General features: G+C 41.2%; 1 protein-coding gene across 4 annotated transcripts; it reads right to left on the bottom strand.

Annotated features, from left to right (window-relative positions):
* exo1 (exonuclease 1) lies at positions 1-27,990 on the bottom strand. Of its 4 annotated transcripts, none has more exons than XM_061837882.1 (13): positions 27,846-27,990; positions 27,039-27,165; positions 21,075-21,258; positions 20,839-20,958; positions 19,484-19,607; positions 14,386-14,523; positions 13,239-13,451; positions 9,392-9,579; positions 9,207-9,309; positions 8,651-8,870; positions 5,753-5,933; positions 4,997-5,513; positions 2-487 (listed from the first exon to the last, which is right to left on the bottom strand). In XM_061837882.1, exons 3-13 carry the CDS (start codon positions 21,233-21,235, stop codon positions 311-313), a joined length of 2,142 nt encoding a protein of 713 aa, XP_061693866.1. In that variant the 5' UTR covers positions 21,236-21,258; positions 27,039-27,165; positions 27,846-27,990; the 3' UTR covers positions 2-310. The 4 variants fall into 4 exon arrangements, with proteins under 4 accessions (XP_061693869.1, XP_061693866.1, XP_061693867.1 ...); XM_061837883.1 differs by having other exon boundaries at positions 27,039-27,161; positions 27,846-27,970; XM_061837884.1 differs by lacking the exon at positions 27,039-27,165 and having other exon boundaries at positions 27,846-27,967.

The following is a 27,990-nucleotide window of genomic DNA, read 5'->3' as shown; positions in this document are numbered from 1 at the left end:
AAAAAAAAAACCCACACACACGAAGTTGCTTTTTTTTTTTTCCTCTTTACGATAACAGAAACTTAAACTGGTCAGTGAGATCAGCATCACAGACCTGGTGTCAAAATACAAGTTTGTTTACATAAATGGATATGATTATCAAAATCAGTTAATGTCAACATTTGTCCAATCTGGTTTCCATTCCAGCAGGGTTCAAATACACAATCAGATTTGGGTTCAAAGACAAAATACTTAACAGCTTTGAAACCTGGGAAGTTTTGAAGACTACAGCAATAAATTACATTCAAATGCACAAATTACTTTTAAAATGTTACTTTTTGAAGCCGTAATTCTTCCATAGACTGCTGATGGTTGCCTGGAAACCAGGATTGTTCTCATTATTTGTGGAGGATTTCTTCCTCAATCCACTTGCCCTTGCTGGTCCCAATGCTTGTACCTTTGTGGGTTTAACCAGACTCCTGAACTTGGGCTTTGATAAACCTGCAACCTGGAATGGAATGGAAAAACAGACAAAAAAAAAAATCATCTATAGTCCACACAATCATGTACAAAATGCAAGGACAAAACAGAATTTCTACATCTTGTGCAGATTTGGAGGTCCAGGCTCTTCGATACCACTAAACCAGAGGTATAATACAACTGCTCACAAAAGTGAGTTCACAAATTTTTAAAATATTTCATTACATCTTATCATGGTATAAGATTGAAGAAAATGACACGAACAAGTCATCAGTATACAGCTTGTGTAACTGTAAATTTACTGTCTCCTCAAAATAACTCAAAAACAGCCATTAAAATATCCACTGGGAAGAAAAATGAAAACTCCATCAAGTGAAAATATTTGGCTCAAAGTGCCATTATTTTGTGTGGTCACTATTACTTTCCAAACTTGCCTTAACCTTTTGGAGCATGGAGTTCACCAGTGATACACGGGTTGCCGATAGAATCATTTCCACTCCTGATAAAATGTGGCAAGCCAGCCCAAAGATCGACACCTGTGATTAAGTCTTTCATTCCCTCACACGCTGTTTTTTGGAATGTGAGAGGAATCCTTAGTACCCAGAGAAAACCCAGGCAACCACAAAGAAAACATACAAACTCCAAAATTTTAAACCAGAACTAATTTCCCATCTTGCAAAAGGATTATCACCTGAAATAAACAATAGGGGAGATCCTCAGTTTACTATGGTACCAAAATTCATTTCAAGGTTACAAAAAGTATGCAATTAAGTCATTTGAACAGAGCTGGAAGAAAACAATGCATAAAAAGAATGCTTAGTTGTTTTTAGAAAATATTTTAATTCTAACTTCACTAATGCGTTATTGTCACTTTGTTTGTTATGATTTGTGGACAAATATGGGTTACGTCACCGGTGTAAGAAAAAGAGGTTGAACCAATGAGTCCTCTTAATCATCTTCATCCCACCTAACTCCAGCGAAAAGGGGGATTTCACCCTGAACTGGTTGCCAGTCAGTCACAGGGCACATATAGACGCCATCATTGAGTGATAACTAAACCCACAATGCATGCCCTACGTCAGGCGAGTAGACCACAGACATACTGTTAACATTCAGACTTAGAGCGGGTAAGAACTGATTTGATAAGGAGCTTCTGAAAGAATGGAGTTTTCCCTGAAAAGGGCAGACCCTCGGATTCCGGATCGCATGAGAGAAGGAAGAGACATCAACACGGACTATATGCCTCAAGTCAATCATCAACCATCCACATCTGTATTCTTCATTACACTGTAATAAATAGTTAAAAACTAGTCCAATCCACTTCGACTTCAGTTTCACGGGGATGAAAATGACCAATTGGAGGGGGTTTAAATGGGGGTGCACCCCCCCTTTTAGGCACGAATTTTTTTATATAACACACTGTTGAATGGTGAGCTCTGGTTACTTCTAACAGTGTAAATACAGGGCAATCATAATAGTTAGAAAACTTAAAACATGGGTCCAAACAACCAAAATAATTTTGCCAAACTTCAGACATAAAAATGTAGTCGGAGTGAAATTTACATCAAATAGGCTACCGCACTTACAAGTTATACTTCAGAAATAAATGCACATTATTTGTTTATATACTGTATATAAAAGAGAGAGGGAGAGATCCTGAAATATAAAAGTGAGCAATAAAATGTGTGAACTACAGTGCTACAGATAGGTAGCACTGGCCCTGGATAGATTGTATTAACAGTTGTCAATTATATAATATTTGAGAAATTTACGTCCAACTTACCTTTGTGTTTCCTGGTTTGGATATGCCCCTGGATATTTTTTGCGCCTATCGGAACACAGAGTGCACAGCACTTTGCCGGGAATGTCCACTTTTTGTATGTGTTCGGCTAGACATGTTGATACAGTTTTCATTCCTATCTACACGGTTACACTTTTTTCAAGTCATGCCCATCTGAAACTGTTTTTTACCCCGTGGTTTTTATCAATTTCCCTGGCACGATCTTTTCGCTCCAAAACTTTCGCCATATTGGCAAACGTGCAGACCGCTCAATAACATATGCATACGTATGTCTAAGTTATAACTATGCCATAGTAAAAAGAATGCTTCTCTATGAAATGTTAACTGAGTGAAAATACAGCCAAAATACTGCCAGAAATCGGAATGTTGTCGTTATTATAAACACCGAATTTAATGCAAACAGATAGCAATGCCATAAAAAGACAGCAATGCAGTTTTCTGCTATCGCAGCTGTGACTAATTTCACGACGAGCATTGCCGATAGATGCTGGCGGCTGGTCTTGATCACAGCCTAGCACTGCTTCATGCTGTACCCCCCCACCCAAAATTTTCCTCAACGGATTTACGTTTCACAAAAATGACAATTTCAGCTGACAAAACTCAGAATTCCACAAATCCGTGGAAAATTCTCATCCCTGCTTTAATCACATGTTTGACGACAAAAAAAATCTTAATTCGTTTAACTCCAAAAAGGAAGAAAATTTAGAAGTGAAATAAAGGCCCATGCAATTCTTATTTTCTCGTAAAATGTCCAGTGGAGCAGTGATTCCCAACCAGTGTGCCATGACACATTAGAACTCTTCAGGTATGCCATGGGAAATTATAACATTTCACTTAATTGTTCAAATTATTCTTCACAAAAAATACTTATTTGCTCATCTATCTGTGTCAGTGATGCAGTGACAGACAGAACAAATAAATACTTTTCTATTAAGATCACAGAAAGTAGATAATTTTTTTGTAGAATTTTAGTTTGTAGGTGTGCCTTGAGATTTTTTAAAATATAATAATTTTGAAAGAAGTTAAATATCTGTTAAAGAAATCATTCATATGTTCTCATTTTATACATACTGTAGTTGGTTTCACATCACCACCTAACTTCTATCTTTGAACTCATTGTCTTGAAAACAGATGTCATCAATCAGACAGATGTAGTCAATCAAACAGTCACAGACACACATACACTCATGTGATTTATGTGAATAAAAAGAAGCTGCAAGGGGACACAAGTTGGAGTTGGTTGGAAGCAGGGAGAAGTCCTGTCGCTCCCCTTGCAGCAAGTAAAACTTGAAGCCTTGTCTGTTCGCCTTCTTTTATTAGAGAGTCAAGCTTTTTAAACCTGATATTTGGTCCTTTGAGCCAGATCTCCAACACACCACCACCCATCAAGGAGGGAGAAGACACACCAAAGTCTGTCGACAGCCAGGAGCATTTAGCCGTTCTTGAAGAAAAGCCCTGGTGGGACGTGAATTCGTGGCCAGGCCGGTGCCAGAGTCCAATCTCCCCTTGGCGGACGAAGGTTGACGGGATCACAAACAACTGGTGTCCAGACAACGGGTGAACAGGTAAGTGAAGGCTACCCCGCCAGAAGGAGGTTTCAAGGCTACTCCGCCAGGAGGAGGTTTCAAGGCTACTCCGCCAGGAGGAGGTTTCAAGGCTACTCCGCCAGGAAGAGGTTTCAAGGCTACTCCGCCAGGAGGAGGTTTTAATGTTACTCCACCTTTAAAGAGGGTATTTATAAGGATCCATAAATGTGTGAGTGGGTGAATGCCATTACGTACTTGTGGAATCATAGGTCATGGATGGAAACCTAATGATGCTAACAGAAGTCTTTGTTCCGGTGAAGTACTCAATGTAGTGGATAAAGACTTAGGTCCTAAAAAGGACAAGTTGTCTCCGAGGGACAAACGTAGGAAAGCATAATGCTGAGCGGGAATAGTAAGTCTGTCCTAGAGGGGATGTAAACTTTATGAACTAATGTTTACAGGGCAGCATGATGTTTCTTAAAGAAATGGGAAAAAAAAGAAAAATAGCATGGCTTAAATGGCAGTTTAAGTATGCAGCAGGTTGGTAGAAAGATTGATGGCAAGTGTTAAGGTCCCGTCACACCATGACGTTCTGGTCAGCGTTCTATAGAGTTTAAAAATAAACGTTGATGAACGTTGGTCTCGGTGAAAACTTTTGTGCGTGTCCAAAACTTTTTTTACGGACCGGCGTTCTCCGCCGATTCCCAGCGATCATTGATGTTCACTACCGTTCAAACAACGATCTTCTGGCGACCATGGGCGTTTACCAACGTTTCCTCAAACGCTATAGAACGCTGATCAGAACGTCATGATGTGACGGGGCCTTTACAGGGAAGTAAGGAGGACACGAGTTGGAGTTGGTTGGAAGCAGGGAGAAGTCCTGTCGCTCCCTTTGAAGCCTCATCTGTTCGGCTTCTTTTAATAGAGAGTCAAGCCTTTTAAACCTGACAATATCTTCCTTGGTGCATTAAAGGTTGTGTATCACTGCAGTAGAGGTATAATTGTAAAAAAAAAAAAAAAAAACCACCTTTAACTGCAACATCCCAAATTTATTACTGGCATCTTTTGAATGTTTGGGACTCTGTCCTGACTCAGAATTCACTTTTGAATCAATTTCCCGAGAGAATGTGGAATAAATTTCAACATGTCAGACAACTCAGCTAATAACATATAGTATGTGGAAATACAGCCTAATAGCAAAAAAACTTACAGGCACAGAATGGTAGGGGTTGGATCCACAGGAGGGTGTTTCATCTTTGTATAAAGAAACAAGGGAAGGCTCGGATTGACAAAAGTAGCCACTGTCTTGGGAGTGTGGAGAGCCTGCAGGTTTGTCCTCCCCTTTGGGTTTTGCGTCAATGGAGGTCTTGGTGGATAAGGAGAGACTATCCTTCTTGTACTGGAACTGCTGCAGGACATCGAGGTGTGAACTAGACTTGGGTTTCTGTGATCGATCAGTAAAGGATGAACTGTCTGACCAGTCAAACAACCTTAGACCCTGACTGCCTGAACTTGGGGAAAAGGTATTTGGAAAAGGAGGCAGACTGGGTGTTTCCACAGATGAGACTTCTGGACCTTCTGAACCATCATCATAATTGGTTCGGACACAGGGTTCGGATGTGTGCTCAATCGGGCTTGATGTTGCGTTTGACTCCACACTATGACCGAAACCCACTTGAGCAGATTCCTTCACACTGCTGGCATCTGAACTGGAATTGCTGAAGAATCTATAAGTGAAAGAAAGCATCAGATTTAATCTTGCTGCATGATTATATCAAAAATCTAAATCCCTATTAAGTAAATAGGGTGGTCAACAGAATCATTACTTTTATAGAAAAATTGTGATTTTAATAGTTTTATTGAAGACAAACACTAACAAGACATACTGCCAATATAAATATATATTTGCTCCCACATTACATGAATCTCGTCTTCCTGATGTTCAAGATAAAGATTAATCAAGCACCTGCTGGTAATAGCCTTGCCTTCATCGACATCCTGGTTCCTCCTCTGCAGGAGTGTAGCAAAGCAGTTGTATGACCGTGGCTGATTGACTGGTATTAACATCAACCTTTCTGGTTGCTGGTCTGACTTGGATCGCTTCACACTGGAGTACTGCTGTAGAACATCCTGATCTGATAGAGTGTCTGTGGCAGTGAGAAAAAGGTATAATTGCAGTTTAACAGGGTTCCAACTCTTTTCTTGAAATTATTTTCCAGGACTTTTCTAGGAGATTTTCAGCTGCTACAGTGCGAGTCAAGTTATCACAACATAGACGAGTAACCCCCATCCCCCCTCTCCCCAAGCTTTGGCAAAGCATTATTTTGTACAACCGTACCTTATATTTTGTACATTTAACCAGAGTGCTTCAATGTTTATTCCTCTCCCTCTTTCTCTCGTACTTTCTCCACAAAATAACTTAACCCTCTTTCCTCACCTCAGGGGTATGCCTCTTCACTGTGTGCAAAGTAGCTAGCTAAAAACTTCATGAAAACTCAGAGCTCTGCTCGCTGTGCACACAGCTCTATTGAAATATTTCAACTCCTAATGAAGTTTTTCTCATTCACGTATTTTCTATTTCTGTCGTCGGACAATGGAGCAAACAAAATACTGAGTGAAACGTGGCCCAGTAAGACAACCTGTTAATCTGCAGCCTGTCGTCATGGTTGTACATATTAATTTTGGGGAGAGTCTTCCTTTGAAGGCAGCTGAAAACATACATGTATAAAATGTTAAATCCATTTGTGTTCACCCACAAGGGAGAGAGAAGCAGAGGGAGGAAAAATTATTTTGCAGGACGACTCAAGCTTTTCCAGGACATTTAACTTTTTTTGTCATTTTCCATGTGTTTTCAACGGCTGGAAAAATGTTAACTAATTTTCCAGGTTATTCAGGACATGTGGGAATCCTATTGCAGTGATTCCCAACCGGTGTGCCGTGGCACATTAGTGTGCTGTGAGAGCTTATCTGGTGTGGCGCAGGAAATGATGAAATTTCCCTTATTTAGTCAAAATATTTATGATTTAAAACAAATAATGTAGATCTTTGTCCATATCTCTAGCTATGCCAGGGGCATATAAAGACAGATGGAAATATCAAATGCTTTTCCATATGATGATAGAAAGTGAATTAATTGACTTGTTTATCCACTTTTTGTGATTCTTGTTTGTTGGTGTGCTGTAAGATTTTTGTCATTAAAGTAAGGTATGTACCAAGACTCAATAAAGGTTGGAAACCACTGCTGTACTATATAGTAATAAGATCCATCCATTTTCTAACTTTTATCCTGTTCTGGGTCATGGGTGAGCTGGAGCCTATCCCAGCCAATTTTCATAACACAGAATACACAGTACATAAAAACAAAGTGAGAGAAGGCCAGAGTAGAGTACCCTGTGCAAATGTATAAAACACCGCCGCCACAATGGATTTGAATTTTCATAAAATATGACTGAAGAATTTCAAATTTTATTCAGGTTTCACAAAAATAGAACATTTATGATTTTGGTATTGTAGTCATTCTGAAAATGCGCTTTCGTACATGCTCCGTACATGCTCAGTACAGTTAACTTGCATTTCCTGTTTCCGGGTAGAGACCGGATGTTTTGGAGCAGGCTCGTTTAGTTAACATTTATGAAAGAAACACGTAAATCAATGTCAAGACCACACAAAATAGGCGACGTCTTGAGAGAATGCGAGGGGAGGGGCGTTACTGTTACTAGTGTTAGTGCCTCAACATGGCTACGCTCGTGAAAGCAAAACAACAAACTCAAACGCATGTTCGTTCAATGTTGTCTATTAATAACCGTATTAATTTTAGGCAATTTCCCCTCAATTTTCCAGGGCAATTTTCATGAAAATTTAAAAATCCAGAATTCCGGGCAAATCCGGAGGACTTTCATCACTGTATTAATAATCCATCCATCTTCTGAGCCACCTATCCTCACGAGGATCGTGGGAGTGCTGGAACATATTCCAGCCATCATTGGGTAGAAAGCAGGGTACACCCTGAACTAGTTGCCAGCCAATCGCAGGGCGCAAAGAGAGACAGCCAGATTTCGCAATCACACCGATTGGTGCATGTTTTTGGGGCGTGGGAGAAAACCGGCATGCCTGGAGATAGCCCACGCAGACACGGTGAGAACATGCAAACGTCACACAGGCATGGCCAGGATCCGAACCCTGGTTTTCAGAACTGTGAGGCCAATGCTCTAACCAGTGTCCACCATGCCGCCTAATTAATCATAATTGTAATTTAATTTAGACCTATCATGGATTTTTTTTGGGAGGAAACTAGAGTACCTGGTGAAAACCCACACAATCATCGGAAAAACATGCAAACTCCACATTGGGGAGGACGGATTTGAACCTGGGTCCTCCGAACTGTGAGGCGGAAGGGCCAATTAGTCAACCGCCACTAATTCTTACTTACTAATGCCACTTGTTGGATAGTACATATATTTCTCAGTATATGTTCAGGTTGTACAATTTACTGCCATGATGTATTTCCGCTTCACGTCTCAGGCAGACAACTGGTGAGAATGTCTGCCTCACAGTTCGGAAGACTGGGGCTCAAATCCCAGCTCTGCTTGTGTGAAGTTTGCATGCTCTCCCCGAGCCTACATCAGTTTTCTCCCGTCTCTCTGGTTTCCTCCCACAACCCAAGAACATGCATGGTAGGTTAATTAATGAAAGACTAAATTACCCATAGATGTGAATGTGAGTGCAAATTGGTCTTTCTTTAAATGTGCCCTGTAATTGGGTGGCAACCAACTCAGGGTGTACCCCACTTTCTGCCCGAAGATAGCTGTGATAGGCTTGTGAGGATGAGTGTCTCAGGAAATGAATGGATTGGTGACTGTCTCACCTTCTCGTGGTCTCTTCACTTGCACAGTTTTGAAGGGAAGCCTGGCCCGAGCCAAGCTGATGACTCTCTCCTTCCCCCTACTGGATGGAGGCCTGTCAGGGAAGGCAGCAATCTGGGCTGGTACAGTAGATGATGCCTTTGTGCTTTGGCTCCAAATACTGAGCCCGGTGGGATTGGCGACTCTGCTTTTATTCCAGCTGCAACTGCGGTGTGTTAATGCCTGGGTAGAAATTGGGGAGTTTTTCTTGATGAAGTAGGTCATTTTATAAAAATCTTTCTTCAATGGAAGCCTCTTTTATAATGGTTGTCGAAACTGGTACTGTTTCTCTTTCTCACTGTCTTGTGTCAAAGGTAATGATCTGGCATCGGGGTGTCAAGTAAAACCACATGCCCATTTGTGTTGAAATGAAGTGTTGCTGTCGTGCTGCACTCATGTAGGTATTTAATTCTTAATGGCGAAACCTGGATCTTCCGACTGAATGCATACATCAAATACAGCAATATCTGGCCTTGTCAAGTTCTACCTAAAATGTACAGAAAGCTTTGCGATGGTTACCTCTGTCTTTGGTTTGTCTGGCTTAAAGTCATCGATCTTCTCCATTGTGTTAATGTCAAGGTTTCCTAAGGCCATCTGAAAGGCTTTGTCATCTCCTACAGGACTACATCCAACAAAGTTAAGGTATATTAGTAGTTTCCAAATGCCATAAAAATGTCATTTACAAATGGGGCTGTGTAGGATACACTCCAGCATAGCTGAGGGTGGCAGGGTTGATGTCCTCTTCATACGGGTTGAGGGGTACAATCTTCCTCTTGACAGGATCAAACACCAGCTGGTAAAGGAAGGTTCGATTGGCTCTGACAAATCCTTCGATGTACTCCTTAGGGACTTCTATATCCATCTTTAAGTATTGGCCCATCTTCTTGATCACCTGACATCAAAAAAACAAATAGCACAATGAAAAAGGCCAACCCTAACCCTATAGTGGGTGATCAATCTACAACAAAGTTCCGTTCCATCAATCCATCCATTTTCTTTCCTGCTTATCCTCACAAGGGTCATGGGGAATACTGGAGCCAATCCCAGCTGTAAATGGGCAGGAGGTAAAGCACAACCTGAACTGGTTGCCAGCCAATCACAGGGCACATAGAGACAAATAGTCGCACTCACAATCACACCTCGGGCAATTTAGAGTGTCCAATTAATGTTGCATGATTTTGGGATGTGGGAGGAAATCGGAGTGCCGGGAGAAAACTCACGCAGGCATGCGGAGAACATGCACACACCGGGGCTGAAAAATTATATTTTTGTGTCAATGTTCATGCTATCATTTTATACTTTACTAAATCATCTCACGGGCCGGATTAAATCACTTGAAACGATTAAACCGGGCCAGATCCGGCACGTGGGCCGTATGTTTGACACCCCTGGGCTATTAATAACACTGTCGTGAATCAGTAATTATGTTAAATATGTTTTAAAGTCATAGGAACGGTGGACGAAAACATCTTCCTCACTGTTCTGAGTGCCAGGGTTCAAATCCAGGCCCTGCCTGTATGGAGTTTGTATGTGGTCCCCCTGTGCCAGTGTAGGTTTTCTCTGAGTTTCATAGGGTTGCGTCAGGAAGGGCATCCGGCGTAAAACTGTGCCAAGCAAATATGAGTGTTCATCTAAAGAATACCATACTGGATCGGTTTTGGCCCAGGTTAACAACGCCTGCCCCCGGCACAATTACCCTGCAGGGCGTCAGTGGAAATTCAGCGACTGTGGGTCGAAGACAAAGAAGAGGAGGAAAGTGGATTTGTCACCAGAAGAACAAGATGAATGCACAGACCCTACAACTAAGTGTAGGGACTTTGAATGTTGGGACAATGACAGGAAAAGCTCAGGAGTTGGTTGACATGATAATTAGGAGAAAGGTTGATATATTGTGCATCCAAGAGAGCAGGTGGAAATGTAGTAATGCTAGAAGTTTCGGGCCAGGGTTTGAATTATTTTACCTTGGAGTAGTTGGGAAAAGAAATGGATTAGGGGTTATTTTAAAGGAGGAGCTGGCTAAAATGTCTTGGAGGTGAAAGGAATGTGTGTTTGTGTGAATATATAACAAGTAGAATGTGACCTAGAGTTGAAAGAGAAATCGTGGAAGGAACTAGATGAAGTAGTTCTGAGCATCCCAGACAGAGAGGGTTGTAATTGGTGCAGGTTGTAATGGACACGTTGGTGATGGAAATAGGGGCGATGAAGAAGTGATGGGTAAGTATGGCAACCAGGAAAGGAACTATGAGGGACAGATGGTGGTGGACTTTGCAAAAATGGTCAAAATGGCAGTAGCGAACACTTCTTTCCAGAAGAGGCAGGACCATAGAGTGGCCTACAAGAGCGGAGGAAGAAGCACAGAGGTGGATTATATTTTGTGTAGACGATGTAATCTGAAGGAGGTTACTGACTGTGTGTAGTGGTAGAGGAATGTTGCTCGACAGTATAGGATGGTAGTGTATAGGATGACTCTGGTTTTGTGGGTAGGAAGATTAAGAAGACAAAAGGCAGAGTAAAAAACTGTGGTGGAAGCTGAGAAAGGAACTATGTCGTGTGGCCCGGAAGATGGGACGACTACAGCCAAGGTGATCAGAGAGACAGGCAGGGGAGTACATGGTGTGTCTTCTGGTAGGAACGGGGGAAGGAGACTTGGTCTTGGAACCCCAAAATACAGGAAGTCATAGGAAGAAAAAGATTAACAGAGAAGAAGTGGGACACTGAAAGGACTGAGGAGAGGTGAAAGGAATACATTGAGATGCAACGTAAGGCAAAGGTAGAGTCAACAAGAGGCATATGAGGAAGTGTACACCAGGTTAGACACGAAAGAAGGAGAAAAGGATCTCTACAGGTTGGCCAGACAGAGGGCTAGAGATGGGAATGATGAGCAGCAGGTAAGGTTGATTAAGGATGCAGATGGAAATGTGTTGACTGGTACCAGGAGTGTTCTAAATAGATGGAAAGAATACTTTGAGAAGTTGATGAATGAAGAAAATGACAGAAGCAAGAGTAGAAGAGGCAAGTGTGAAGCACCAGGATTTGGAAATGATTAGTAAGAAAATGGATGAATGGATGGATGGATGCATGGAAAATTCCAAAACACTCAAAGTTAAGTTGATTAACGGATCGTGCCTCCTTGTGCACCGTGACGTTTTGTTGGGCCACTGCACAGACTAATTCATTGCATGACGGTTGAGCATCGAGGCCTTAGATGGCAAGATTGTAGTCAACAGAGGACCCCCTGAACCAGACATGTATTAATAAAATTTTCACTACAACTCCAGTGGTTTGCGAGGAGGGGGGGGGGGGTTTCCTTCAGCACCCCCTGCCCTCCTCCATTATTGGTCTACATCTCATTGATTGTACTTGATAGCATTCTGGCCTGGTTTAACTTGTTTTTTCTTATCATCACTACTTAAAGTGAATGGAAGGTCCTCAATGCACCTTTTAGGTAATATTGTAGTTTTTTTTATCCAAAATTTGAATCTGAACTCCATTATGAAGGAAACATTTTTATTTTTTGATTATCGGCAAAAACTGATCACACATTCGTGGGTTTTCCGGAAAAAGACGAAAACGAAGCGGAAACAACAGAGTAGGAACGTGACGTCAGAACAATGTCGAGCATTGTAATACATTGTAAGAATGCCGATGAATTTTCCGATATTTCGAGCAATGAACACTATTCAGAAGGGTCCAACAAAGATGGTGAAGAATACAAGCTTTATAAAGCCATTAAAGGTTATTAATTTGAGCCAGTTAGACAGCACACACGTTCGAATGGAGACGAAATGGCTGGCCAAGAAGGTGCCGAGCACGCAGGCAGCAGGATATGCCTCGTGTTGGAAACAAAGACTGGTAAGCATTTGTGAAGTTCTTATTTGGTTTAGTTAGTTATAAACTGATAGATAGTAAAGGCTTCAACATCCTGAATGTATATACAAAGTTTTCTGTCTTTTTTTTTTTTTTTTTTTTAAACTGTGCAAACGCCGTGTATTCCGTAAATAGGTAGGTAACTACCAGGCCGTTCATTGTACAGTGCGATAGCTCTCCCTGTGCTTGTTCGAGAAACTATCTGCAGTACGATGTATTTACCTGTAGTGACGTCAGAGCTCAGCCACACACATTTTTCAGACACGGGATACTAGGTCAAAGTTCGCGGACTTTAATTCATAAACATATTTTTTGGTAAAAACATCGAAAAGGTTGTGCATTTTATGGTACAGTTGAACATATATTTTCATTTAGATAAGATCATTTGGTTTAGAAATGAGACATTCCATACACTATATTTCAACGCACATGGAAAGTCTAAAAAAAATGAATGGAAAGGGAATCTGAATCTCAGTAAATGGTTCCACTTCATTGTCATGGCTTCACCCAATATCTCCTTGTGATGCACAAATATTGTAGTTGTAAACTGCATTGTGTGTTCATGGGTACTCTTGTTGATGTACATACTGTGTCTATCTGTACTTTTTTCTAACATTGTGCACTGTATTGGGACGCCTTGGTGTTATTGTGCACTATAAAAAAAGCTTGAAACGTAAATCATACCTTGAGGATATCAGGGTCTTTTGCCAGTCTCAGCAGCTTGCAGGCTTTGCCCAGACCGATACCATGCAGAGAAGCTAGGTAGTCACAGCCGGAAAGTATGCACATATAGCGAAACTTCTCCTCTGTGAAAATGTTGCCCAAAGAACGACACCGGCCCAGGTTACTCTGGTCAATTTCCAGGCCATTACCCTGCTTGTCCATTTTTAGGATCACCTGCATTGTTATGAAAGATAATGTCTGAATTATGATGGGAAGGGACCATCAATGCGACTTTTTTAGGATTGATTTCTTGCTAAGTACATGGGTGACCTCTTAACCATGGTTCATGGAATTCTATTTTGTAGTTGACAGTCAAAACAATACCCTTGCAGTCTTTCACTTGCTGGAGATTTTGCTCAAAGAGGCATACATAATGTCAATTAGTTTTGGATGCGGTTTGCATTGAGCATTTTCTCACATTGAGAAAAAAAATCTTAATTTAGCTGCGTCAAATTTAGCTCTCATTATGATAAAAAGTGGTGCTGCAACTTGGTGCATTGGTCAAATTAACACCTTTATGAATGTGTCAATCATAACTGACTATTATTATCTTTGTAAAGACATACTGTCTGATACACCTGTTGTATAGTATCTCCTTTGATTGTTTAAGAAGTCTCTTAATGTTGCGACCTGTGTGATGGTCTGAGCTCTCCCGGTGCTGAAAAGTCTTCTTGTGATCAATGCGCAGGTGTGTATATTAATGTGCATGCGCGTGTATTTTGTAAAGTTCCGGGCAGTCTGAAACATTTGCATCCATGCTTCAAGATGTGCCATTCGACAACTTGGCGCCGAGTGTTAATGTTCGCAATGGACATCTCAAAGACGAACACAGCGAACGTACAGATATGTGGATACTTTTGTTTTAAGGTTAGGTTAGAGTTATGGTTAGGATAGAAACATATGTTAGCTCGCTCTATGTAGAAGAAGGGGAACTATGAGAGGGGGGGATTTCCCAGTGACCGTCTACTACGTACCCAGAGTTCCCCTGTTAGTAGCGCATGCGCATAAAACACAAGGGGACTGTAGCACGGGGGAGCGCTCACACAGTCATACCGGATTCCAGTCATTGATGAGGCAGGGAATCCAGCTCTCATCAAATGATTGATACCTTTTTACAGCCAAATGCCAAAAGATCAGAGTCTTCCGTGATGACTGCATGAGCCAAACCAGACTTGGTCAGGAAGGCCAGTTGAGCATCAGCTTCATATGGCGCCACAATGCAGTCTACTTCCCTCGCCCTTGCAGCCTAGAACAATAACACACACAAGCACTCCAAAATTTTATTTCTTAAAGACTCACATTACTGTACTATAGTTGCTAAAGCCCGACATGAATTATCATGTATTTACAACCCATAGAATCGAACTGACAAACCTGTTATAAAATTAGAATGTTTGTACATGTTGTTAATTGGCCCTACTCAAAATTGGGATGTGAAATAGAAGATGGCCAGATCTTGGGAAAAGTGGTTAGCATAAAACTTAACAGTAAAGTGTTTTTTTCCAGGTTTCTGTTTCCCTCTCAAAAACGTGTTTCTTAGATGAAACCAGAACTGTGTTAGGGTTTCCAAATACAACCGTACAGATGATGTTTCCAGTGTTAAACTTTCTAAAACATTAGCTGCAACTTCAACAGAGGTAATGCCATTTATTTCCACTAGAGGTCACACTGATGGTACATTTTATTTATGTAAGAATGAATATCTGCAAGGCAACACAGTGTCGCAGATGGCTAGAGCATTGGCCTCACAGTTCTGAAGGCTGGGGTTCAAATCAGGCCCTGCCTGTGTGGAGTTTGCATGTTCTCCCTATGCCTAGGTGGGTTTTCTCCGAGCACTCTGGATTCCTCCCAGATCCCAAAAACATGTAGTCATTAGGGACTCTAAACTGTCCCTTGCTCTTAATGTGAGTGTGACTGTTGTCTGTCTCTATGTGGCCTGTCATTGACTAGCAACACTTTCAGTGTGTACCCCGCCTCCTGCCTGATGAGAGCTGGGATAGGCTGCAGCACCCCTGTGACGCTCGTGAAAAACTGTTCTGAAAATGAATGGATGGATGAATGTCAGTCTTGCAAACCTTCCTTCCTCCGTACCACTTATTGTCACTACAGTCACAAGCGTGCTCAGCTGTACCATCTTAGTTCAGGTGAGGCAATCAAGGGGCACATACAGACAAACAACCATCCACATTCAGGCCAGAACCCAAATTTGAACCCACAACCTCAGAGCAAGTGGTAGATGTGTGAATCAGTCATTCACCGTACTGCTTGAAATGAACACCTAGTAGAAATATTATCAAACACTGAGTATTGCAAAATGTCTGTTGATCGCATCAGTTTTTAAAAGAGGTTGGTTGAGTGGAAACCTTTTGTGTTTTGTTCATGTACTGTCACAGCTATGTATTTCTATGTCTAGTGGACCCCTTCATGTCTTTGTAGCTTGGCAGCCATGATTCACCAATTAAATTATTCCTTCTAATTTTGTATGTATGTATGCATTGTTTCTTTTTTGTTTTCAACCCTTGAAAACACTGATTACCATTTTCTCCCCGCTAATTCAAGAATTTTTGGGGTTTCAAATTTTTAAAAAGTAAAAAAAAACCTTCAATACAATGACAATGGCTGTCGATCCATAAGCTACTAGTGACTAGTCGCTAGCCCCTCCAAATAGCGAGGGTCAACTGTATAGATTTACAAATCTTGGGGATAACCGGATGCTGGAATAATCCACACTTTGGCATGGATGGTGTGATGATGAGTCAGTTAGGTTTGGCAAGATTTACTGATGGATATGGAAATTAGGTACAATTAGAGTGATCTAGATCTGAACATGTTTTTTAAAAAGGTAAAAGTATAGATCCTCCATAATCTACAACCCCAAATTCTGAAGAAGTTGGGATGTTGCATTAAAAATAAAACAGAACACAATGATCTGCAAATCATGTGCAACCTATATTTAATTGAATACATAACAAAGACAATATATTTAATATTCAAACTGATAAACATTGTTTTTAGCAAATCATTAATTGACTTTACCCTTGGGTCAAAATTTTCAGAACCTTACACAATGATAGCTATCCAGAAGGCAGTTATATTTAGCAGTGTTACCAGATGACGATAGCTCAATTGAGATGTTGTGTCAATGTCTAAAGCAGATAAGTGGATGAGCAAAAATTTTCTACGACTAAATGACAATAAAACTGAGGTAATTGTTTTTGGCAATAAATAAAAGAGGATAGCTGTTCGTAAATTCCTGGATTCACTACCTTTAAAAACCCAAATCTACAGTGAAGAAAATAGGTATTTGAACACCCTGCTATATTGTAAGTTCTCCCACTTAGAAATCATGGAGCGGTCTGAAATTTTCATCCTAGGTGCATGTCCACTGTGAGAGAGAATCTGAAAAGAAAAATCTAGAAATCACAATGTATAATTTTTTTAACAATTTATTTCTGTAAAAGAGCTGCAAATAAAAACAATGTTAATATTTGGTACAGGAGCCTTTGTTTACAATTACAGAGGTCAAATGTTTCTTGTAGTTGTTCACCAGGTTTCCACACACTGCAGGAGGGATTTTGGCCCACGCCTACACAGGTTTCTGGGCTGTTGCTGAGAAACACTAAGTTTTAGCTCCCTCCAAAGATTTTCCATTGGGTTTAGGTCTGGAAACTGGCCAGGCCACGCCAGAACCTTGATATGCTTCTTACGGAGCCACTCGTCGGTTTTTCTGGCTGTGTGCTTCGGGTCACTGTCATGTTGAAAGACCCAGTCATGACCCATCTTCAATGCAATGACTGAGGGAAAGAGGTTCTTCCCCAAACTCTCACAATACATGGCCCCGGTCATCCTCTCCTTAATACAGTGCAGTCGTTCTGTCCCATGTGCAGAAAATCACTACCAGAGCATGATGCTACCACCCCTATGCTTCACAGTATTGATGGTGTCCTTCCATTCATCTTCCTCCAAACACAGTTAGTGGGATTATGACCAAAAAGTTTCATTTTGGTTTCATCTGACAACCAAACTTTCTCCCATGACTCCACTGTATCATCCAAATGGTCATTGGCAAACTTAAGACGGGCCTTGTCGTGTACTGGTTTAAGCAGGGGAACCTTCCGTGCCATGCATGATTTCAAACCATGAGGTCTTAGTGTACTGCCAACAGTTCACCTTGGAAACGGTGGTCCCAGCTCTTTTCAGATCATTGACCAAGTCCTGATGTGTAGTCCTGGGCTCCTCACTTTTCTAGGGATAATTGAAACCGCATGGGTCTCCACTCAGATTGTGAATTTCCGTCATGTTTAGCTCCTTCCATTTTATAAGGATTGCTTCAACAGTGGACCTTTTTTCACCAAGCTGCTTGGCAATTTCTCCATAGCCCTTTCCAGCATGCAGAGTTGTACAATTTTGTCTCTGGTGTCTTTGGACAGCTCTTTGGTCTCGGCTATGTTACAAGTTTGAGTCTTACTGATTGTATGGGGTGGACAGGTGTCTTTATGCAGCTAACGACCTCACATAGGTGCATCTGATTCAGGATAATACATGGAGTAAAGGTGCACCACTAAAGGCGTACTAACAGATCTTTGAGGGTCAGAATTCTAGCTTATAGACAGGTGTTCAAATACTAATTTGCAGCTGTATCACACAAATCATTAAAAAAAAAAAAAAAAAAAATCATACATTGTGATTTCTGGATTTTTCTTTTTAAATTAATCGCTCTCACAGTGGACATGCACCAATTATGACAATTTCAGACCCCTCCGTGATTTCTAAGTGGGAGAACTTTTAATATAGCAGGGTGTTCAAATACTTGTTTTCTTAACTGTAAGTCTGAAACCTTGGCGTTCCGATAGATTCTGACCTGATTTTCAACAGTCATATGCAATCCATCGACTTTTTGAGTTGCTTATCCTCACAAGTTGGAGAGCTAGAGCGTATCCCAGCTATCATCGGGCAGGAGATGGGGTACACCTTGAACTAGTTACCAGCCAATCGCGGGGCTATTGGACACGGACAGCAGTCACACTCACAATCACACCTCGGGCCAATTTAGAATCTCCAAATAATGAATGTTTTTGGGATGTGGGAGGAAAAAAAAAAAGACACACAAGTACGGGGAGAACATCCAAACTCTAGCCATATCAAATCAATTACTAAAACCCCCTATTACCATCTGAAGGACATATCCAGTGTGATAAGTGTCAAGAAGACCACAAACTCCTCTAGGCTTTTATTTCAACTAGACGTAGTTAGTGTATTGGTCTTCTCACTAGGCTCCCCAAAAAGAGCAATAAACAGCTGCAGCCAATCCAGAATGCCCCAACTCAGGTTCTGACCAGAACAAAGAGGTTAGAGCATATTAATGTGGAGCTAGTTCGCTGCGCCTGGTGCCTTGAAGAACCACACCCCTATCACCTGTAACCCTGTCATTGAGCATTTATTTTAGTTGGTTTAGGGATTCTGTTCTGACAATTGCAGGGACCAGGACAAGCGTGTCCTGTCCTGAGATTATATAACTGCTACATCAGCACATGCACAATGACTATATTTAATGATGACTTTTTGTAAAACAATACAAGTACAAGCATTAAAAATACAAAATAGAAATTTAGCATAGATATTCGTATTATGACCGCTCATGTATGTTTGGCACAGTTTTACCCCAGATGCCCTTCCTGACGCAACCCTTTGCATTTATTCGGGCTTGAGACCGGCCGACAGGTTGCACAATATTGTGCTACCCAACAGGCTGCAGATAGTCAAAAAAGAAAAAGCAATCAAATAAACAAAGTCAGCACGTAAGATACACAATTCTCATATTAAATACAAGTACAAACAAAAGAACAAAACTAGGAAAATAGAAATACAGATGATTCCTAATATTTTGATCATACGGATAGCAGCAAATTAGTGGTGCGGATTGTACATTGGTAGAAGGTTTTTCCTGATTTTTTTTTTGTCAACTTTGTGGGTGCACATTATACTCGAGAAATTACAGTACTTACTTTCATGATCCTATCTCATTGTTTCTTGGTATTCAAGCTCTCTTTTTCAAGTGGGATATGTACAGCAAATTTTAAAAGAAATCCACTAGATGAGACTGCAAAATCTTTTTTTTGCAATTACACCAAGTTTAAAAAAAAAATAAAATTCATGCACTGAGGACAAATTCGTCCAAAGAAGGGAAAACAAGAGAGTTGGTTCACCTTAATCAGGTTATGAGCCATGGCTGGGGTGATGTTGACACATCGGGTAAAACAGTCTCGGGCCTCAGAAAGTTTGCCATCTCGTAACAGCTGCCGGCCTTTTTGAAGGTTGGCTTCTCGACGCCTGGAGTGGACAAGAATAAACATGATGCACAGTTAATGTATGTATTGTACACACAGTTTTAATATACTCACCAACTCAATAGATCCTATTTTACAAAGGCCTGCAAGGTAATAGAGGGTATACATCTAGGAATGGTCACCAAACAACCATTTAGACATGTAACCATTAACACTCACATTCATATAATGGGAAATTTAGGATGGATTTACCCTGCATGGGTCTGGTGACACAAGTTAAAAAATGGACAGAGTCAGAGCTGCTCAAACCAGAATTGTGCTTCGTCCAAATATGGATAAAAACCTGATGGCTGTTTTTTCCAATGCACAGATGGGATTTACCCCCCGCCAATGTGAGAGAGACCTCATCGAGATAATGTTGTACATCACCAATTGTTACAATTCCGAAATCAGGGTGGCATGGCATACTAGTGTGCCATGAGAGATCATCAGGGATGCGACAGAAAATAATCAATTTTCACTTAATTTATCAAAAAAGTACAATAATTCTAAATAAGTCTTTGTTCATTCATCTATGCTAGCAACATAGGAAGAATGTGAATTCTCTTCGTCTCCACCTGTTGCCATATCTGCAACATACAAAAGAGTAAGACACTTCCTGCAAGTACAGTAAATCAGCTTTGTGTACAATTAAAGTTACCCAAATTTCCATCCATCTATCCATTTTTCTCCGTTTATCCGAAGTCGGGGTCACAGGGCCAGTAGTTTTAGTAGGGATGCCCATACATCCCTCTCAATTATTACAGTGGGACCCCATTGCGTTCCCAAGCAAATATTCTCTCCAAGCGTCTCCTGGCCCGGCCCCAGGGTCTCCTCCGGGTGGGCCCGAACACCTCACCACCAGGGAGGCATCCCAGGTAGCTTGGGCATCCGGCCCAAATTTCAGGCAGACTATGTTTGTTTGTAGACTCCGACAAAAATCACGATTTTAGTATTTATACTTAATTGTGACAATAGATGTTGAATGAATAGTGCAAACTATTTTTAATATTCTGATTTTACATTTAGACTTTTGTTGATGTGTTATTTCAAAAGAGCTGAGACCATATCTTCACCAAGTCATCTATATCATAAATCTGAAATCCACAAATTCCACCTAAATTATTTAAGGTAATATGTGGTAATATTAACTGAGATTAACCAAAAGCAAAAAGTCTGTGATCCTGTACGTACATATTCTACATTCATTCAGCATTTGTAAGGTTAAAACTCACTCTCTGCGAGCCTTTTCCACTTGTCGTTTTGAAGGTAGATTGCGTCCGTCAAATACTAGAATTGGTTTCACATTAAAGGAAAACAGCATGTCCACATATTTCATGCAGTACCATACATACCTAGAAGTAGGCACATACAAATAACAAAATTAGTGGTGGGGTTGCAAGCCTCAATTCACACAGATAATAATAAATACAGAATATTACGATAAAAACAAATTTTGTAATGCACACACTGATCAGTCAGTTCTCCCTTCGCAAGCTTTTCAGCACATGAAAATGCTCCTTTATGAAGCCAACAGTAGGTGTCTACTGCCACCGTCTGGCCTTTGTATTTCTTCACATTGATGGGCTCCCCTGCATCTTTGATGAACTGCAGAAGCCCAGGGATCCCCATGTTAGGCAACTTTCGCAGTCACACTGAAACACAAAATACAGTGAAGTAATGTTTCAAAGGGGTAGAAAGTTTCTGGTAAATTTACATAGGCAGTTAAGCAGGGGCAGCACGGTGAAGTAGCTGTAAAGTGTACGCCTGAAAGTTCCGAGGACCGGGTTTCAAGCCCAGCCCCGCCTGGGAGGAGTTTGTATGTCTCCCTGTACCTGCGTGGGTTTTCTCTGGCCACTCCGGTTTACTCCTACATACCCCCCCCCAAAAAAAACATTAATTGGACACTCTCTATTGCCTGTAGGTGTGATTGTGAGCGTGATTGTTGTCTGTCTCCATGTGGACTGTAATTGGCTGGCAACCAGTTCAGGGTGTACTCTGCCTCCTGCCTGATGATAGTTGGGATTGGCACCAGCACTCCCGTGACCCTCGTCAGGATAAGAGGCTTGGAAAATGGATGGATGGAGTTAAGCAGGTGAAAATTAGCAAGTCACAGGGGAAAACTTGCAGCAAAGCAGTGATTTTTGTCTAACTCAAAGTCCTCAACTCACACCACCGTAGCTCCTCAGCACCAAGATGGAACAAAATCGTACCAAAGTAATACCTTTATTGCTTTTGCCTGAGCACAAAAAAAAAAACGACTAGAGTAGGGAGGGTGTGGGAGGTGTAAAACAAGATTTAAAAAAATCATCTGATTTAAACCGCAAATAGACAAAGTTGACTGTATTTCAAGTTTGACACAGAATTTATGGGTGTTAACTGGGAATTGAGGACAATTTCATGGAAATATGTTGTAAATACACAATTACAAAATAATACACAAATACAAAATTATATATATATATATATAAAATTTATTTATTTATTTTTTAAGAATCACCGTTCTGCAATTGGCTGGCAACCAGATCAGGGTGTACCCTGCCTCCTGCCCGGTGACAGCTGGAATTGGCTCCAGCACTCCCATGACCCTTGTCAGGATAAGAGGCTCAGAAAATGGATGTATGAAGGAAGAATCAATTCTTTCATTAAAGAAAGATAACATGAATGTTGAGTTAAATATTCTTCAGTTCCCTGAACCAAACCACCCATACATGCACTTTCTATACTACATACTGTATACTTGTCAGTGCCACGCCTGTGCTGGGGCCTTTCTCGGCTGATTTTGGCTGAGAGGCAGGGGACGCCTTGGACTAGTCACTCTCTGATCAGAGGGTACATAACGTCAAGCAAAAACTAGTTTGCTTGAAACTCACATTTACAGTATATCAAAAGACTGTTAGTTTTGAATTAACCTAATATGAATGTTTTGAAGATTCAACCTTAAATTTTGTACACCTCTGGTTTTATTTCCATTCCCAATGTTTAAAACTAATGAAATGTTGCAATCTACGAAACAACACAAAAAAATAAACAGGTAAAAAGACAGATGAACAAAAACACATATTCTGGAAGAGGTCCAACAGGTACAGTGGTCATTGGGCATGATGAGTGAATACAATAACCTAATCAGAGTCCTATCTTTGTGCAATTGTCACTCTGGATTCCAGAGTCTAGAACAGGGGTGTCAAACTCCCTTTGGTCTGCGGGCCGAATACAGCTTAATTTGAGATCAAGCGGGCCGGACCAGTAAACTCATTGCAAAATTACATAGAACTAACAATAAGCCCACTTTTTTCCTTTGTATTAGTCACTAATACTAATAATTAGTGCAAAGAATGAGTAAATTATCAAAATGTTTATTAACAGAATTTTCCTTTTACAATATGAACAAGAGAATAACATAAGAACATAAATAAAGTATGTGCAATTTTAACAACACTTTTACACAGTTAAACATATATTTAAGTGTGTTGTACATAAAACTGATCACAGAAATAGTAACAATGTTCCAAAAACATTTAGTACCAGCCTTGTGGAACTTAAAAACACTGTTTTTCAACATCTGGAAAGCAATTTGAACAAAAGAATAACTTTCACAGCAATTATTCGTCTTGCTTGGAATTTGCCCTTGAAACTTGACATCGTTTATCCTGCACAAGTGCATCAATATGAGGCATCATGTCCTGAGAAGCAGCCAATTTCAGAATCTCATTCAAATGCTTATGTGTGAGCTTTGAGCGCAGCTTTGTTTTATTAATGTTCATTAGTGAGAAAACTTGCTCACAAAGGTAGGTTGTCCCAAACATGGACAATGTTTTAGCAGCTAGTGCTGTCAATGCGGGATAGCCTGGTAGGAGGTACTTGTAAAATGTGTCCAAGCTTACAGAGGCAAATCTGTCCTTCAGTTCTACATCACACTGCAAATCAATGATTTCAAGTTGCATGGCAACGGGCAAATCAGAAGCCTTGACTGTGAATGGTGAGCGAAAAACTGCAAAATCTGTTTCGAGTTCGCTAAAAACCTGAAATCTTTTCTCGAACTCCATCAACAGGCCTGAAATCTTCTCTTTGTACCGTTTCACGTCAGAATTAACGCTTGCTGCGCACATATCTTTTAAACAGGGAAAATGAGCAGCGTCACCGCTTGCCACCTGCGTCTCCCATAACCCGAGCTTTAACTTGAATGCACGTATGCTGTCATAATACTGTGTTACGATTTTTTAGGGTCCCTGCAACATTTTGTTAAGAATATTCAAGTGCTCAGTGATGTCAACCATAAACGCAAGGTCCTGCAGCCACAGATGGCACTGTAATTCCTTAACAGGTTTACCTTTTTTCTCCATGAATTGTCCGATTTCATCACGTAAATCAAAGAAGCGCTTTAGCACAGCACCTCTGCTTAACCATCGTACGTTCGTGTGATAAGGCACACCATGGATAATGTTACAGATGAATGAAGAAAATGAGAGAGAAGGAAGAGTTGAAGAGGCAAGAGTGAAGGACCAGGAAGTGGAAATGATTACTAAGGGGGAAGTCAGAAAGGCATTACAAAGGATGAAAAATGGGAAGGCAGTTGGTCCTGATGACATACCGGTAGAGGTATGGAAGCAATTTGGAGAGATGGCTGTGGAGTTTTTGACCAACTTATTCAACAGAATACTAGCGGGCGAAAAGATGCCTGAAGAATGGAGGAAAAGTGTTCTAGTTCCCATTTTTAAGAACAAAGGGGATGTTCAGAGCTGTGGGAACTATAGAGGAATAAAGTTGATGAGCCACACAATGAAGTTATGGGAAAGAGTAGTGGAGGCTAGACTCAGGTCAGAAGTAAGAATCTGCGAGCAACAGTATGGTTTCATGCCTAGAAAGAGTACCACAGATGCATTATTTGCCTTGAGGATGCTGGTGGAAAAGTACAGAGAAGGTCAGAAGGAGCTACATTGTGTCTTTGTGGATCTAGAGAAAGCCTATGACAGAGTACCAAGAGAGGAACTGTGGTACTGCATGCGTAAGTCTGGTGTGGCAGAGAAGTATGTTAAAATAGTACAGGACATGCATGATGGCAGCAGAACAATGGTGAGGTGTGCCTTAGGTGTGACAGAGGAATTTAAGGTGGAGGTGGGACTGCATCAGGGATCAGCTCTGAGCCCCTTCCTGTTTGCAGTGGTAATGGATAGGCTGACAGATGAGGTTAGACTGGAATCCCCTTGGACCATGATGTTCGCAGATTATATTGTCATATGCAGTGAAAGCAGGGAGCACGCAGAGGAACAATTGGAAAGATGGAGACATGCACTGGAAAGGAGAGGAATGAAGATTAGCCGAAGTAAAACCGAATATCTGTGCGTGAATGAGAAAAGTGGAGGGGGAAGAGTGAGGCTACAGGGAGAAGAGATAACGAGGGTGGACGACTTCAAATACTTGGGGTCCACAATACAGAGCAATGGAGAGTGTGGTCAGGAAGTGAAGAAACGGGTCCAAGCAGGTTGGAACAGCTGGCGAAAGGTGTCTGGTGTGTTATGTGACAGAAGAGTGTCTGCTAGGATGAAGGGCAAAGTTTACAAAACAGTGGTGAGGCCGGCCATGATGTACGGATTAGAGACAGTGGCACTGAAGAAACAACAGGAATCTGAACTGGAGGTGGCAGAAATGAAGATGTTGAGGTTCTTGCTCGGAGTGACCAGGTTGGATAGGATTAGAAATGAGCTCATTAGAGGGACAGCCAAAGCTGGATGTTTTGGAGACAAGATTCGAGAGAGCAGACTTCGATGGTTTGGACATGTTCAGAGGCGAGAGAGTGAGTATATTGGTAGAAGGATGCTGAGGATGGAGCTCCCAGGCAAAAGAGCGAGAGGAAGACCAAAGAGAAGGTTTATGGATGTGGTGAGGGAAGACATGAGGGCAGTTGGGGTTAGAGAGGAAGATGCAGGAGATAGGCTAAGATGGCAAAAGATGACACGCTGTGGCGACCCCTAACGGGACAAGCCGAAAGGAAAAGAAGAAGAAGAAGAAGAAGATGGATAATGTTACAGTCACTGAGAAAGCTGTCAAATTGACAATGATTGAGACCTCTGGCTCGGATGAAATTAACAGTTCGGACAACCACCTCCATGACGTGATCCATTCTTAGCGATTTGCTGCATAATGCCTCCTGATGCAAAATGCAATGAAATGTCCAAAAATTACCTCCCCCATTTGCGGCTTGTACTTTATCTCTGAACTTTGTCACAACACCTGCCTTTTTACAGATCATTGACGGCGCACCGTCAGTAGTCAGGCTTACGGCGCGTGACCAGTCCGCTCCGACTCTGTCCAGCGCTCCAACGACGGAGCTGAAAATGTCCTCAGCTGTTGTGGGGTCGATCATCGGCACCAGCTCGAGAAACTCCTCTGTGACATTCAAAATCTTGTCAACTCCACGAATGAATATGGCCAGTTGAGCGACGTCCGTGATATCAGTACTCTCATCAATCGCAACAGAAAATGCCACAAATGACCCCACTTTGCGTTTTAGCTGGTGGTCCAAATCTGCAGAGAGTTCCGAAATCCCGTCTGCCACGGTATTTCATGTCAAGCTTATATTGGCGAAAGCATGTCGCTTCTCAGGACACACAATTTCAGCAGCCGTCAGCAAGCAGTTTTTGATGAACTCTCCATCACTGTACGGCTTTGATGCCATTGCTATTTGGCTTGCAATTAGGTAGCTGGCTTTCACCGCAGCATCACTGGCTTCTCGGCTCCGGGTGAAAACAGATTGCTGTTTCTTCAGACGCGCCATCATTTCATTTACCTTCTGTTTTCTCAATTCTCCATGCAAACTGTTGTATTTTTCACCATGCTGAGTTTTGTAATGGCGCCGAATATTGTATTCTTTAAGCACCGAAACTTGCTGCTGACACACCAGGCACACGGGTTTCCCATTCACCTCCGTGAACATATAAGAACATGTCCATTTTTCTTGAAAAGTCCGACACTCTGTGTCTACTTTTCTCCTTTTTGACAAAGACATTTTGCTGATGAGGGTGCGAGGCAAACGGAAAAGTAGATAATGCAATTGTCGCCAATAGACGCTGTACAGACGTTCAATTTTACCAGGTCAAGGTGGTCCTAGTTCCGCCGCAGTGTTGCTTTCATGTTGTCTGCACGTACTAAAACACTGCGCCCCCTAGCGGATAATACAAGAACTACAAATTTTAAAGAAAATTCATATTTTTTTTATACAATGCAGCTTTCTTCCCCGGGCCGTACCAAACCACCAGACGGGCCGTATGTTTGACACCCCTGGTCTAGAACAATAGATATCTTGATTCATCTTTGTGACCTCTTCATATTGCTCAAGACTCCAATCAAAATGCTCCATTGCAAGTAACTTTGGTTAGTTTGTTCACTAGCTCAGAGACCATTCACAATCCAAGTCTGTAAACATGCTTATACTCACCAAACAATGACTTCAATTCATAGTTGTTCATCACTCCAACTGCTTTTCCAACTCAAAGATTATGGTTTCAAGAATCCATTGGACTGCTCGGCTTTAGCAATTACAGTCAGTTTCGGTAGACACCTTCCTTAATTGATACATGCCAATAATATTTGAGAAAGGTTAATACAAGATTTTTGGCTAATTATGTAAAATTACGCACTCTAAAATCTGCAGTTATCCAATACAAGGGGAATACCTTCTTCGTGTTTATCTAGCCACTTCATCAAATAAAGATTATTATTTGCGTTGGCTGTGTAGTAAGAGCCAAACCACCAGGATATTTACTCAACTTGTTGGGCATCCATAAAATTAAAATGGTATTGACACATTCTGCCACTCACCGACATCTAATTGTGTTAACGCTCATTGTTAGCTTTCTAGTTTTAGTTTTGATCACTAGTATAAGAGATGGAAAATTCAAATATCTGGAGCTCTAGACGACGAACTAATTTAACCGGTTTCTCTTCGTTTACCTTGAGAAATAAAATGTTGTTCTAGTATTCCACTACTGTGTTCTTCGAAATACTTTGTTTTATAAGTAGTACAGTTGTCGCACTGTGGCCAGTCAGTGAGCCAAACGGTAACACGACATATTACAGTATACACACACCAAGATGGTCGACGAAATACAAGATACGTAGATCATTTAGCGATGGTGTTAGTGTGATTTGTACAGACGCCATTGATGGATACGAAACCAATACGAGAGTTTGATTTCACTGGTAAAGGCACCAAAAATATAATTGGTAAACGACAACAACTTACCTGTTTTGGGCCACTTCTAGACACAAGAGACGTGGCTGCCTTTCGTGCAGAAGGAAAACTCAAAAGGGAGTTGCGATTTGGCGGCAAAGGAGGAGCAATGTAAGAGCGGTTACGATTGGATAAAAACAGAGAGGGGCGGATTCAT

The sequence above is a fragment of the Syngnathoides biaculeatus genome, chromosome 12, assembly GCF_019802595.1.
Source record: "Syngnathoides biaculeatus isolate LvHL_M chromosome 12, ASM1980259v1, whole genome shotgun sequence".
Classification (NCBI taxonomy): Eukaryota; Metazoa; Chordata; class Actinopteri; order Syngnathiformes; family Syngnathidae; genus Syngnathoides; species Syngnathoides biaculeatus.
This window is presented reverse-complemented; position numbering and strand designations above follow the sequence as displayed.

Bases quoted from the DNA above. Each gene is read 5' to 3' on its own strand.
- exo1 (XM_061837882.1), bottom strand. From the start codon at position 21,235: ATGGGGATCCCTGGGCTTCTGCAGTTCATCAAAGATGCAGGGGAGCCC. The intron at 20,959-21,074 runs GTGTGTGCATTA...GCCTACTTCTAG, and splicing joins AAGGGAGAACTGACTGATCA to GTATGTATGGTACTGCATGA. The intron at 19,608-20,838 runs GTGAGTTTTAAC...TGTCCACTCCAG, and splicing joins GTGGAAAAGGCTCGCAGAGA to GCGTCGAGAAGCCAACCTTC.